This window comes from Monodelphis domestica, chromosome 1, assembly GCF_027887165.1.
Source record: "Monodelphis domestica isolate mMonDom1 chromosome 1, mMonDom1.pri, whole genome shotgun sequence".
Classification (NCBI taxonomy): Eukaryota; Metazoa; Chordata; class Mammalia; order Didelphimorphia; family Didelphidae; genus Monodelphis; species Monodelphis domestica.
Window position 1 is genome coordinate 101803408 of NC_077227.1, and position 15612 is coordinate 101819019.

A 15612-nucleotide genomic window follows, 5' to 3' on the forward strand; every position below is an offset into this window, starting at 1 on the left:
AATAAATTTAAGAAAATTATAGGCCAATCCTCTTATTGTACAGATGTCAAAATTGTTATCATTGATAGACAAGATAGAGCAGTAGAAAGAGTTTCAAGTAATTAATTCACATTTCTGTAGCACTTTAAAATTTGTGAAACACTTTCCTTATATGCCATGAGAGATATCCTACAAGTGTTATCATTCTCATTTTGAGGATGACAAGACAATCCCAGGAGAGGTGAATCAAGTCTGGTCATACAAGTATCAAAGGTTAGACAGGATTCAAACCCTGGACTCCCGACTTTGGGTTCAGGTCCCTCGACTCTACCATACTGCTATTAGACCATACATAATGTGACCTCAGATGAATTATTTTCCCGTCCCTTTATCCTTTACTCCACTCCTCCCACTCCAGCCTTAGTTCTCTAACTAGAAGTTCTCTCTTGCCCCAATTGTCTCCAATATCCTTCCATGGTATAAGTGTACCCGCACATTTAAGTGCGTTTCCCTAGGCCAGTTTGACTTATCTCTAGATCATCTGGAAAGGGGAATTGAGAATGGAGGTTAGGGGATACCCTGGGAGCAGGGTCCTGTCTTTTCCAGGCTGAGGGAGTGAAACCAAATCTAGTAAAACACACTCACCAGTTTGGCATTTCACCCCAGTGAATGGGGCAGGACAATCGCACGTGAAGTTGTCTCCCTTTATAACACAATCACCACCATGCAGACAAGGATTAGGCTGGCATGGATCTGTGGTATTTAGAAAGTAATAAATCAAATAAGCAACTAATATTTATTAAGCACCTACTGTGTGCCAGGTGCCGATGACACAAGGACGAAGAATGAAACCATCCTAAATTACAAGGTTATTGTCCAACTTTAAGGTTTCTGTAGGTTTACCCAATCTTGAACTGAATAATAATGATGCTCATTTTCAAAACACTTTCCTTACAACAATCCTTTAGGCTAGTATAAGTGGCCTTTAGTCCCATTTTTAGGATAAGGATATTAGGACTGTCAGTAGTTAAGCAGCTAATAGAGATCAGAGGCAGTATTCAAAACTGGTCTCATGCTGCCAAGTCCTACCCTCTATTTACCATGATTTGCTTCCATTATCTTCTCACTTGGGTCTCCACCACAGTGCAATAGCAAATGGTTCTGCTTGTGACTTACTTTGTATTTGAGAGCCTAAGCTCTGATATGAGACAGGACTGTGACTGGCTTTGCAGTCCACCAGCCAGAAGTTCTCACACTCATTCTATTACCAACAAGCAGTGTGAACTTGGAAAATCACTTTACTGACCTGGACCTCAGTTTCCTCATCTGTAAAAATGAGGATGTAGGTGAGAAAATCTCCAAAGTCCCTTCTAGCCTTAAGATTCCATAACTCTATGGGAAGAAACATCCTAAACATAATATTGTCTAAATAATTCTTTGGATACCACCATTTTGAGATAATACTTGGTGGTGAAAGAGGAGGCAAGACAGTGAAAGAAAATACAAACATCCAGTCATGTACTCCCTTCCCCTCTCAGTTTTCCCATCTATCCCATGCAAATAAGCTTATTTTCTTACCTTCTGTAGAAAACCAGTGGGCATAATCTTGATACTCAGTTACATTATTTGAAGATGTTTCATGGTCATAATATTCAGCACTATATTCATAGTCATCAGGAGTCCAATCTAGAGCAGTTAACAGAATGAAAGTGGAATGGTTAGAAGAAAGAAACATTAATAGAATATATAGTCTTCAACAGGGTCCTAGAATATTCCACCTAAATTCAAAGTGCCTTTTGGGGTAGCATTGTTTTACCACCTTTGGCCCAAGTCCCCTTCCAACGTATTCCCTTATAGACAAAATGATATTTTACACATAAAATCATAGTAAAGGGAATTTATTAAAATAGTAGAAAGGTAAATAACAAAAAAATTCCCTCATGCCAAGAAGGACACACAACTCTCACAGATTTCCATGGCACCACTGGAAGAGAAGAGCCTTAAGGACTTGACAATGTAAATCTTGAAATTTCTCAGACTTGTGAATGTTAAAAATTTCCACATTGAGGAATCCTCCATTGGAACAAATTCCCTACTGGGAAACATTCTCCATTTTGATGTGAGAACTCACCAGGATCAGAAATGGGAGGACCTCTACTCCACCCGTACTTAAGACTGCTTTAGGGGAGAAAACTCCTTGCTAAACAATGAAAGTACTTGGACCCATGCTTATAATAAGGCAAAGAGTTCTTTGAGCCATGCCTGTTTTTTAGAATTGATACAATGAGATGCTAGGTACCTAAAAGGGTTGGGCAAGTTTTCTCTTAATGAGATTAGTTGACTAGGCTGTGTTTTCACTGGTTCAGGCTTACTGAGGAGATTAGTCAACACAGCAGCATTTTTTCTGGTTCAGACTTACTGAGGAGATTAGTCGACTTAGCAGGAATTCAGATGGGCAGTCCTTTGGAAAACGTCTACAGTGATTGGTAGATGTAAGGACTTAGGGGAGGTGACATAGGAGAAAAACCCCTACATAAGAAAAAGCAGAATCTCTTGAGAAAAAAAAATCCTTTTGGAGGATCTCTGATGAGGATCGCTTGGGAAGAATCTCTTGAGAGAGGCTCTGGAGAAGGGAAGCTCTTGGAGGACAATCTCTAAGGAGGTCTCGCTGGAGCTCCTCTGAGGGGACTCTGTCCCTCTGGAGGCTCTGGAGAGAGGCCCTTTGGAACAGTCTCTGGCTGGAAGGCTCTTTAAGGAGGACTCTGGCGGAACTCTCTCTGGTGAAGTCAGCTGAGATGGAGCTGGCCTGGTGTCACTAGAATCCTTGCTTAGACAAACCTTGTGGTGAGTGTTAAAAGACTGACTGACTGATCTCTCTCTCTTAAGACTCAGTCTAGGCCATGTTGGCTTAAGGCCCTTCATACTTATTTCCTTTTTCTCTCTTTCTCTCTTTTCTTTAATTCCACATTTGTATTAATTAAAATCTCTATAAAACCCAGTTGACTTGGGTATTTGAATAATTGGGAATATTTCCCTGGCGACCACCTTATATTTGATTTAAAAACCAAGACACTGTAGAGAAACATATTTTCTGCGGTCAAATTTACTCACCCTCTCTTATATCTATCACAATTTATATCTTCCACCATTTTAACTCACTACAGTTTACAACATCACTCTTTTAACTGTTACAGTTTAAGGCCTTCAACCATTTTAAATCTAACAACAATCACTTTCCTGGAGTTGCAAACTAACTCTAGAATCTCTTTGCCACCATGATTGAGTGCTGTTACTTCCCTACAGAGCTCCTGATGGCTATCTGCTGGGTTGTTTCCTCTACTAATCCACCATTTATTTGCTTCTCTGCTGTTCTGTTATTGTTCTATGCCAGCTTTCTAATTGATATTAAATGTTGTGACTTCTTCCTTACAGAAAGAGTTTATGACTTTTTGAGTAAGTTCATAGCCTCAATGCTATTTTATCTCTTTTTTGAGTCATACCCAAAGCTATCCCCAGCCAGGACCAAAGAGAATTTCTTAGGTAAATTCTGTCTTTTTGACTACTTATTTTTCTCGCACTGTCAGCTCCCCCAAACTTGCTCGATATTTGAGTTGGGGTGAGTAAATTCTTTCCAACTCATTTTAGGTCCCCAATAGATAGTACTTTAATTTTGTAGATTACCCCAGGGTTTTTTCCTATCAATATTTGATTGATAGGATCAATCAAATCAATCAACAGAATATAGCTGGAAACCTTTGCCCTTTAACTGCATACAAATTTCTACCCCCCCCCCTTTCACTTCTTTTCTTCCCAATGAAATAATATGACTGAAATAGATGCAGTTAGTCTCTCTTATTCTGTGAAGTTGGGTGAAGAAAAGGGAAAGTTTGAGTTGACTATTTTTCAATGTGAGCATTTATACCTCAGAAACTAGTAATCACTACAACTAAGAGCTTGGTTCTTGTGTGTGTTGTTGATTCTCTAGGCAAGGAAGTGATGTAGTAAATGTGAATAATGCAAATTAAACTTAAAAGTATGTTTTAGATATTATGACCATGAAACATCTTCAAATAATGTAACTGAGTATCAAGATTATGCTCATTGTGTTTCTACAGAAGGTAAGAAAATCAGCTTATTTGGGATGTGATAAATGGGAAACCTGGGAGGGGAAGGGAGTAAATGATTGGATATTTGTATTTTCTTTCACTGTCTCATCTCCCTCTCTTTCATCACCAAGTATTATCTCAAAACGGTGGTGTCCAAAGAATTATTTAGACAGAAACAGAAAGTCTCTTGTTAAATAGCTTACTAGAACACTCCTGGATTGGAGATAGTAGATCAGTGATAATATTAGTTCTTTTATAGTTGGAAAAACAGGTTCAGAGAGGTAGGATTTGTTTAAGGGTACACCAGAGGCAGATTAGAACCTGTGTCTCTTGTCTTCTTGCATGTGGGTTAATTCAGATTTCTGAAAAGACCTCTAACATCCGTTTTAGTTCAAATATGACAAAGAAATTACTTGCTCTTTTTTGTCTCTTTTTGTTTGACATACTACTTACTCTGTGTAAGGAGCAAATAATGTCCACACTTTTACAGGGGGATGATTTTCCTTTTAATTCTTACCCATATATAATCTTCTAACCTAAAATTTTGATAGCTACAAAGGGAAATCTTGAAATATTTATGGATTTTCAATAATATTGAAAGGGTGAGGTAGAGTAACAGGACCCACAGTCCTACCCCACTCTTTAGGTCAATCTAAAAGCTTCCAACAGTCTTGGCTGCTGTCTTTGAGAGGAATTGAGGGGGAAAATGACAGCGAGAAGTTTTGTATGTGGAGAAAGTTGAGTTGACTTCCTAGACTCCAGATGGTATTCTAGCCACAAGCAGGAATTATATAAAGAGCTCTCCAGATACATATGATAATGAGGAAAGAGAAAATGCAGATAGCAAACTTGAAAAAGCTCTCCCACAGAGCTGGCCTGATGGCTTAGTGGATAACACTCTACCTTGGACTGATTATCAATTGCCATTATCTCAGTCTCCTCAGCCATTCGGTTATAGTCTTTATCTCTTTGGCTTTTGAAAAATCTACTTTTGTAAAAATGACTTTTGTATTTCATATTAAAATAGAACTAGTCCTTTATTTCTTCTTGAATATACCAACTCTGGTTCTTTTCCAAAATTTCACCTCATTTATCACAATGTCAAGTCAAGACTACCTTTCCTGGCTCATTATCTTACAGGAACTGAATTTCTGTAATATGAAAGTACTTCTTGGAGCACACCTAGCATGGGATGAGGATCTCAGCTGAAGATAAGGCCATTGTCTTCTTAGAGAAAATCAAGTTTCCTTCCATCTAAGGAGACAAAGCAAAGAAAGAAACAACAAGGGGAAATAAAGTATTTCTCTAAGTTTGACATGCAAGATTTCATCCTGGCCTTGAAGCAGGAGGGGCTGAGGCAAGGGAGGGGTAAAGAAATGACTTTGGTAAAGAGAAGATTGGATCATTTATTTATTTATTTCCCCTTGGAGAACTGCCCTTTTTTTTCCCAAGCAGGTGTTGTTAGATAATTACTTTTCCAGGTGCTAAAGTCATTTCCTGAATAACTTCAGCACAATGGTGCATAGTTTCTCAGCTTCTTTGTAGGTGTTGAAAAATGGAAGAAAACCACATGTTTAAGAAGGATAGTTAAGATGCTGTCTTTCCTGGAGACAGGGGGATGATAGAAATGACCCCTGAATGTCTGTCCAGTCCTCAGAAAAATATAACATTAAACAAGTGCCATTTGATTGCATGTTTTATTTCCTTCCCATTAAGCTTTGATTTCTGTCCAGGTAAGGAATAAGTCTCATTTGTCTGCTTCTTCTGTTCAGATAAAGACAAGGCCTTGTACATATTAGGAGCTCAGTAAATAGTTATTGGATTGAATAGAACTGAATGGACTGTAAGATCAATGAGTCAGTTGTATGATATGGCAGTCCCTCTTCCTTTCCTTCTAAAAAAAAATACAAAAAAATTGAATGCTACTTTGCGCTACTTTGGGCTGCACTGGGAAGCATAGTTTATAAGAATAAGAGGGGACAGTCCCACAGACCTCTTCCCTGATAAGACCAAGTATGAAGTAATAATGTGTTCAGGTCTTGGAGATGAGCTGACAATTGGAATAAAGTCCTTGAATCCATGTCCTATTTTTGAAATAACTAGAGATGTTTAATCTGTTGAAGAGAGGACTCAGGATGGGACATAATAGCTGTCTTTAAGTACTTAAAGTGCCATTATTTTGGGAATAGAGTGACTGGACTATGTTTCCCTAAAAGGTAAAACACGGAGTAAAAAGTACAAGTTCCAAAGTGAAAAACCTAGATTTAATCTAAAAAGAAAAAAATACTTCTTACAATTAATTGCTACACAAAAATGGAATGGGATGCCAGGGGAGGTAGTGGGTATCACCTCAATGAGATCTTCAAGCAGAGGGTGAATGGTGATTTTTTTTTTGTGTTTGTGGTCTTCATGGTAGCCAAGGTTCCTTCTAATTCTGAAAGCCATGATTCTGAACCATGATAGTGTCTGATGGCTGTATAATGTAGGAAAGGAAAGGATGACTCTCATCTCTGCTGAATAATCATGTAGTGACTTTTAGGGGAAGTCCTCCCTTCTAAAGAAGTCTGCTTTGGGAAATGGCTGAACACACTGTGCTATGTGATTGTAATAGAACTCTATTATGCCACAAGAATTGATGAACAGGATGAATTCAGAAAAAAACCTCTAAAGACTTATATGAACTGATGCAAAGTGAAGTGAGCAGGACCAGGAGGAGCATGTACTCAGGAACAGAAATATCATGCAGTGATCAACTGTGAAGGACTAAACTATTATCAGCAAAACAAGGTTCCAATAATTCAAGGGACTCATGATATTTAAACAAAAATGCCATCCACCATCAAAAGGGGAACGGTTGTAATCTGATTGCAGATCAAAGCACTCCATCCTTCACTTATTTCCTTCATGAGTTTTTTATTGTATATATGGAATGTGTCTTCAGTCACGACATGGGAATATGGAAGTATGTATTGAATGAAAGCTTTGGTATAACCTTCTACCAGGCTATTTATCACCTCAGGAAAAGGGATAAGGGTAGGAAAGAGATTCACAAAATGTCAGAAAACAATTGTCTAAAAATGTTTCTACATGTAATCCTGAAAATTTGATTTAAATAAATAAATAACAATTTAAGTTGGGAAGAAAAGAAGTTTACTAAGTGGAAAACACAGTCTCTGCCCTAGAGAAGCTTAGAGAAACTTATAAGATAGTTAGGGTATGAAAATATGTATGCAAAAAGTTAGATAGTAGCATAGGAGACACTATATATACTTATATATGTATAGATACAAGCATATTATATGTATAGTAGATATATATATATACTATACACGTATAAACATATATAACACAAAAATACATGCACACATATATAATATATACTCTGTATGAATAAAGATACATTATATGGACATATATTTCATATTTCTTGGTTCCTGACTTTATTTTCACTTGCTACTCTTTGTAGACTTTCTTTGAACCCAGAGCCAAACTCCTTTGTTCACAGAGATATTATTAAGTATTGAAGGAATCTTAAACTGAGAATCTCTTCCTAATATCATTAGGAAAATAAAAGAGTGCTGGAAAAAGAAGAGAAAGTGAACATCTGTGTGAAGCATTTTTATGTCAGAAACAATCACTTAAGTATTTCTCCATTTAACATTTCAGTTCAACAAAACTTCATTATGCTAGATACTGGAGAATATAGAATTATTGAGGAGGTTGGGGTAATATGAAAGAAGTAATGAAAAGTAGGTGAGAGTCAAGTAAATTTGAGCTGATTCCAGCCTGAGGAATTTGCATCAATGCATGAATGAAATAAAAAGATGGACTCAAAGCCAAAAAAGACCCAGGTTCCAATCCTGCCCCAGATGTTTACTGGTAAATCCCAGACAAGTTGTTTAACTTCTTTTATCTCAATTTCTTCTGTATGAAGAAGTTGAATTACATAGCCTCTGGGATCCCTTTCAATGTTAAATCTATCATCTGATGTGTTTGTGTATATGTTATATATAAATATATATTTATAGAATAAAATGAGATACTAAGTGCTATATAAATATGAGCTATTATTATCATGTTTAAGTAAGTAATACAGAGAAGGTAGCTGAATAGTCCATTGGATAGCGTACTGGTCCTGGAATCAGGAAGACCTGAGTTCAAATTCAATCTTAGACTTATGAATAAGTCACTTAACCATGTGTGTGTCTCCATGTCTTCATCTGTAAAATAAGCTGGAGAAGAAAACATCAAACCACTCTAGTATCTTTGCCAAGAAAACCCCAACTAAAGTCAAGAAGAGATGACTCAACAACTACAACAAAGAATTAGAAAAGATTTTTGAATAAGGAGGAGACATGGTTTGGTCTTCGTTTTAGGACTATTCATTTATTAGCTCTGTGAAGGAGATTTTGGACAGGGGAGAGTTTAGAAATGGTAGAAATTATGAGGAGGCACAACTGAGGAAACTTGGCAACTTCATGGAAAAGAGGTGGTAAAGAAGAGGGAAGAATTAAGGTGACTTGAAGGCTGGGAACTTGGGTAGTACCCTAAACAGAAACAGGAAAGTACAGGGAAGGATTTGGTTTAGGGTTGAGGATAATGGACTCCATTTGGGGCATGGCAAATTTGATTATTGATGAGTATCTCTATTTGTTGAACTGCATGAAAATAAAGTGACTATCCTGTATTATTATCCTAGGGTAATAAAAAGACTTACCTTATAGCACTATCATAAGAATCAAATGAGTATTTTTGTAAACATTTAAGTTTTATAGAAATGTAACCTATTTATTATGACATTAACTTTATTATTATTATTATTATATTTGATACTCATAACAACCGCATGAAGTAGAGAAGGAAGTCATGACTGGAGGTGAGAAAACTGAGGCATAATGAGATTAAATAATATAATGGAGATGATGCAACTCATTAATGACAAGTCTGTGACCTGAATGCAGGTCTTCCTATTCCCAGACCTGTGCTTTCCAAGGTTCCACAAAGTTTCTCATTTATTTCAGTTCTATAGAGATCATCAACAAGTTTTAAGGAATATCAAGAGTTGAGGACTTTTGCTCAGTCAGAGGCTGGAGGTCTTTGGACCAAGCTTACAGTGGTCCGTGCCCAGGATCCCCCCCCCCAAAAAAAAGCTCTATGTTGCTGCAAAGGGGGCTTTGCAGCTGCTCTGGTTAAAGAGATTGCCAGATGTGTGAAATGCAATCAAAATCCCTGGTATCACGTCCCTGTTGGCATCATCAATCATCATGGCACAGAAACCTCCTCAGAGGGCCAACACCAAAACACAGCCCTGTCGGATTCCATTTGACGTTTTGAGTCTAGCTGACAGGGTTTTCTCTGTGGAGATCCTCTCTGGCAGGCAGTGGGATGGCTGATGGATGGGCTCAGCACACATTTCAGGAGAGAGCCAAGCTTTGAAAAGGCACCTCTGTAGCCCTGGTGGCTGACAGTGTCACCTGCCTTGGTTAGATCCACAAAGACCTGAGTTGTTTGGCTTAACGCTTCCTTCTCCAGCAGCTGGGTAACGAAACAGGATGCTCCTCTGGGTCTTAAAACCATACTGTGTTGTCCAAAGAGGAGTAAGGAATAAGAAAAAGGGTGCTGAGACTGGAGTCAGAAAATGTAGATTCCAGTGCTGGTTCTCCCAACATACTACCTCTTAAGTAGATGACCTTGGGCAAATCATTTCTATTTGAGCCTCAGTTCCCTTATTTGTGAAAATAAGGGGAAGAGGCTGGCTGAACTATAAATGATTTCTAAAATCTCTTACTGCTTTAAGTTGAAGAAGAGGAGTTCTTCACCTAGGATCTGTGAGCTTCAAAAAATTGTATTTTAGTAACTGTATTTCAGTAAAATTTGTTTCCTTTGTAATCCCATGTTTTCTGTTTTGTGCATTTAAAAACAGTCTTCTTGGAAGAAATCCATGACCTTTGCCAGATAACCAAAGGGGTCTATGACACAAAATAAGGTAAAAACTCATGGGCCAGTGCTTAATTCTTAACTAATACCTGTCCTTGGCAAAATAGCTAATATAATAATAGCTAGCATTTCTCTTGGTGGTATAGTGAATAGCACTAAGCCTAGAGTCAGGAAGACCTGAGTTCAAATTTGGCTTTAGACCCTTACTAATTAAGTGACTCTGGTCAAGTCTCTTAACCTTGTTTGTTTCAGTTTCTTCAGCTGTAAAATGATTTGGAAAAGGAAATGGCAATCCATTCCAGTATTTTTGCCAAGAAAATCTTAAATAGGGTCATGAGGAGTTGGGAATGACTAAAATGACCAAACATCAACAAAAAAGCATTTCTCTAACACTTTAAGGTATACAAAGGATTTTGCCTATGTTACCTTATTTGATCCTCATTATAGATCTTAGAAACAGGTGATATTATTATGCCCACCTTTCAGAAGAGGAAACTGAACATGAGAGAGTTTGTGTCACTTGCCCAGAGTCACATAACTGATGTAGAATTTTAACTCGGGTTTTTCTGACTCCAAGGTCCATGCTCATCTAGCTGCTGTGTCCCAGAGCTTCCCTAAAGAAAAAAATTAAGCATCTATGGAAACTTTGGGCCTTTTATGGTCTAGACATTACAACAAATTCCTCCTATTTCTGGTTCATGAAAGCAGTGACTTGTAATTTCCTACCAAAAAAAAAAAAAGCAACTAAAAGAGTATTTCATTTTGACTCTGAAGACCTAGAATTTTTGCTACTAATTATTACCAGTGTTGATTTTGTCAAATTGCTTTACTTTATCTGGACCTTAATTTTCTAATCTTCAAAATGGAGCCATTATATTCAATTACTGGCTATTTTTTTTCCAATTTTTTTCCTGCATGTTCCTATCCTTGTACATTCATATAAGTTCTCTCTTCATTTCTGGAATTCACACCTTCATGTCTATTTCTTAAAATCCTGCCTTCCTTCAAGTCCTACCAGAGTTGTTTTGTTTTATTTTCAAAGAATGGAGTAAATAGAACTTTGCTCCAGAATTCTGACATCCACACTTCTTCCCCAAAGTAACCCATGTCCACAAATGCCACCTCTCAGTCTTCTGGAGACTCAGAGTCCAGTTATTCTCATAAGACTCTCAGGTAGGAAGTGAGAAGGGGAGAGACCATCCCCTCTTTCAACATAGCTGTAGCCACTGGGGAGATTATCTTCTGTGTCACTATACGTGCCCTTCCCATCTGATCAGACTGTTCTCTATATCCTATATCTCTCATCCTCTCAAAGACATCCTTTGTATCCTACCTTCAGACTATCCTGTACACCTCACCATGCCACAAGTGAATTTGGTGCTGGTAGAATTTAAGTTAGTTATGACTCTGAGCCCTGACTCTGCATCATGTCTTGTCAAACTTCCTCTAGTTCCCTGAGCTGAATATTCTCTCTCTCCTCCGATTTTCAGTCTCTTCTTTACCTCATCATATCTTTCCTTGTATTATATACTTATCTGTTTACATGGGCTATTGTTCTTCATACAATGTAAGCTTACAATGCTGAATGCAGAGTCTTTTATTTTCATTTGTGTAGCCCTCATGATGAGCACAGAATCACAGTAGGTGCTTTCTATCACCTCCATCCAGCATCAGTTTGGCACATGAGCAAATGGAACTTTAAGCTACATTTCTCTGAGGAATAAAAATCTGCTTCCTCAAAGTCTATTCACAAAAGTCTGGATGCTTATGTGTTATGCCAATGTCTGATTCTCTGGTGTGAAGACTGAAGGCCAGGATGGAGCAATCTGTGGGAAGATGTGACTTTCTCTGATGGGAACAAGCACTGGAGAGTATCTTCTTTGGAGCCTTTCTCTTTGGGTTGAATAGGATGTCTCCTGTCTCCTAAATGGGGCTTTCAGCTCAGTGGAACTGAACTTAGCAGAACTTTTCCTGAAATTAGGTTTAGCTAAGGGAAGGGAAGAAGGGAAGCAGGAGGGAAAGAAGAGACAAGTGGCAATTAGAAAAGGGAAAGGCAATGAAAAAAAAGGGAAATGAGACTTGGAGAGCAAAGGGCTTAAGAAGTAAGGGAATAAGCTTCACCAGTTTTACAATGATGCTGACAGCTGACCCTGCCTTAAAGCCTGGCTGGTGGAGTAATAGTCTTTGACCAAAAGTTTTACTCTTTTTTGTCTTGGTTTTCTAAAGACTATACAAATTCACTAATGAACAAATGAACAAATAGATAATCCAGTTATGTTCCCTCTGTCCAGTGTTCTCTTCTTATGATGGGGATGAACATTTTCAAAATGAACACAGGTAAACGAACAATGGAAAAAATACTTACCCCTATCGATGCTTTCCAGCAGCGAGGTCAAGAAAGAAAACTGCAAAGCAGACAAAAGTCATTGTATTTGTGAGTTGTTTTTTAGGCACAGAAAGATATAACTCTACACTAGGATAAATATTCTAGGGAGCAATTTTCCTTTGAAGTCAAGTGAGATCCTAAATAAACTTCTTCTAGATGAGTTTTTAATATTGATTTAGATGAGGAAACCTGGACCATTTTACAGAGGAGTCCAGCAAAGAATATCCTACTGGATTCATTTATTTCTCCAAAACCAAATTTTGTATCCAGATAATCAGAGCATATTTTTTGTTCTGACAAACACCTGCTATTTTTCACATGTAAATGTTCTACTTGATTTTCTTTTTAACATATATTTCATTGCTATATTTAGTATTTCATTATTTATATTTTCTAGAATATCCCCTCTATTTCCATTCTCCCTTGCAGAGTCATCTCCTAACAAAGGGGAAGAAAATAGTTTAGAACTAACCAACATATTGAAAAAAGTCAGCTTTCTAAATAAGCAACATTCCATATCTATAGGCCCATACCTCTACAGAAAAGGGGGAAAGGGAAGTTGCCTTCTCATATCTTTTCTCTGGTGCCTAGTGTGCTCATTATAACTCTGAAGTGTTGAAGTTTCAACTGTTTTGCTGTTATTCTTTCATTTTTGCTATTGTAGTCGTGGTGGATATTGTATTCCTGATTGTGCTTCATTTTTGTGTCAGTTCATACAAGTCTTCCTATTCTTCTCTGCATTCTTAATATTCATTATTCCTTATGGCACAATAATTTCCTATTATATTTATATATTTATTTAGCTTGTCTACTCAATAGGCAACTAGGTGGTTTTGGGGTTAGAATTTTGGAACTGAAGTCAGGAAGACTTGGGTTCTAAAACTAGACTCAGACATTTATATTTGCTGTGTGACCATAGGCAAATTGTTTGATCACTGTGCCTCAGTTCTCTTACATGTAAAAAATGGGAATAATAATAGCACCTACCTTCTAGGATTGTTGTGAGGATCAAATAAAATAATAATTCTGAAATATTTAGTACACTGTCTTGATTTATTAAATGCTATATAAATGTTAGCTATTAAAATTATTATTAATAAGCATCTGCTTTGCTTCTAGTTCTTTTCCACTGCAAAAAGTTTGATGTAAATATTTTGTTGTATATGGGTCCTTTCTTTTTCCAACTCCTGAAATTTAATGAAACTTTGGCAGAAAAACTTTATTGGTGTCTGAATCTCATCTTCCTTGACTATGAGCTCCTTGAGGGCAGGGGCTATAACCAATTTCATTTCTGCATCATAAGGGTCTTACACAGTGTCTTCCACTTAATAGGTACTTGATAGAAGTTTGTTGAATGTGACTGAAGGGGGGGTGAATGTCTATGATACATAAGCCTGGAATGAGTTCAGATGAATGATGGGAGGAGGGGAGCAAGTCCTTGGTGATTCACCAAACCAAATCTGTGATGGTTAAAGGATATTTTCAGGGGCCAGTGACTCTCCCCTCTTCCTCAGACCAAATATGGCCAACGACTACCTGTTCCATCTAGCATAGGCTAGACTAGTAAACCAAAGTGAAGAAATAGATTTGTACTTGGGTGTGGAACAAGATCAAGAGGTCAGAATAAACAACCCAGCATGGAACCTGATGTCAGGACTGTCCCTTCTCATAACCCTTGCCATAACTAGCCTGGCTCCTTTTCCTTCATTCCTGCTAGCTCATTCACTTTCCACCTGCTGGTTTAGCTTGTCCTTTGACCTGGAACCAGCTCAATCCCAGGCAGGAGAGATATAAGGACTCCTAGGTTCAACAGATCAAAGACTCAGTGCCAAATCAGCTTGGGTGGTGATTCCCTGCCATTCTCTTCATCTTTGTTGATTGAGTTTTGACCATTGGGATCAAGTCCCTACCTTCTGCTTCAGTCCCTTAGCCTGGGTTCCTATATTGGTCCCTCTGTGCCCAAGTCTTTACCTTGATATTCTACCCCATTCACCAGTTTCTCTAGGACCATGATGCTACTTGCTTCTGATCCCTCCTCTCAGGGACAGTTTGAGCTCCAAACACAGTCATTGTGGTTGAGTCTTGCTGCCAGATGGTGACCTAATAGCCTCCTTTGGACCTTTTCTAATCTTTCTCGAGCTTACTAGTTTGGACCTTACCAGATCACTATGGGATCAGTGTTGTCTTGGGTTCTCACTATCTTCATTCTGCCCTTTCTTATGAACCTAGGAATGTTGCTCATCCTTGCCCCAATATCTGGGACCAAAACCCACTCTTTCCTCATTGTTGGTAACTCCCCTTAATAGCCCTCCTAAGATTGAAGGCACTGTGAGGTACCTTTGAATTCTAAGATTCTATGATTCTTTATGCTCACCAGAGAGGACTGGCACATTAAGCAGGACTGAAAATGACAATCAATAACTGGTTAGAGACTCATCAGAAATGAAACTATTAGTGAAGTAGAATTTTAGCAGCTTTAAAGAAAAATATCAACTCAAAAAGTTATATCCAAATGAAGAGAAGGTAAGCTAACTTGTGTTTGACTAATTATTACATTTTGTCTTTAAAACATTATAAACTAAATCCTCTCTATAAAAATATTGTAAACTAAACGCTCTCTATAAAATACTGTAAATTAAATTCTAATCTTAAAAAAACTTGGATTGGAGCACCTGATCCAATGAACTCATAGACATCAATTGCCATTCAGATGAGAGCCCAGGGTGATAGGAATGAATGGTGGGAAGGATAGGAGAAAGGTCCTGAGCATTAGGAATTCATTCATTCATTCATTCAACCAACAAACATTTATAAAGCTCCACCATGTGCCAGATATTCTGTTAGGTGTCAGAGACACAAAAATGAAGTCCCTGATCTCAAAGAGCTTATAATGGGCTGAGTGATGAGAGGGGAGGAGATAGCAGAGAAGCTTAATTTGTTGTCTGGGTCTTGGTGGATAATAATAATAGTTAGCATTTAATAATACTTTAAGTTTTGAAAAGCATTCATTTTATCCTCAAAGCAGCCCTGGGAGGTTGGTGTTATTATTTTTACAGATGGGGAAACTGGAGCAGACAAGTGAAGCCACTTTCCCAGCTGGGATCACACAACTCGTAAATAAATATCTGAGGCTGAACGTCATCATCATTATTGATAATAATATTATTTAAAAATAGGACAATATAATAAGTCTTCCTGATTTTA

At 37.8% G+C, this 15612-nt stretch overlaps 1 protein-coding gene across 4 annotated transcripts in view; it reads right to left on the reverse strand.

Moving 5' to 3' along the window:
• The window catches only part of HABP2 (hyaluronan binding protein 2), an 84120-nt gene that overhangs the window by 25930 nt on the left and 42578 nt on the right, over window positions 1-15612 (reverse strand). For all 4 annotated transcript variants that reach the window (XM_001377787.4, XM_016427786.2, XM_007478981.3 and 1 more), the window contains 3 exons: window positions 12388-12427; window positions 1558-1665; window positions 625-732 (listed from right to left, as the gene is read on the reverse strand). In XM_001377787.4, coding sequence (XP_001377824.2) covers window positions 625-732; window positions 1558-1665; window positions 12388-12427 — 256 coding nt within the window. The remainder of the gene's footprint in view (window positions 1-624; window positions 733-1557; window positions 1666-12387; window positions 12428-15612) is intronic.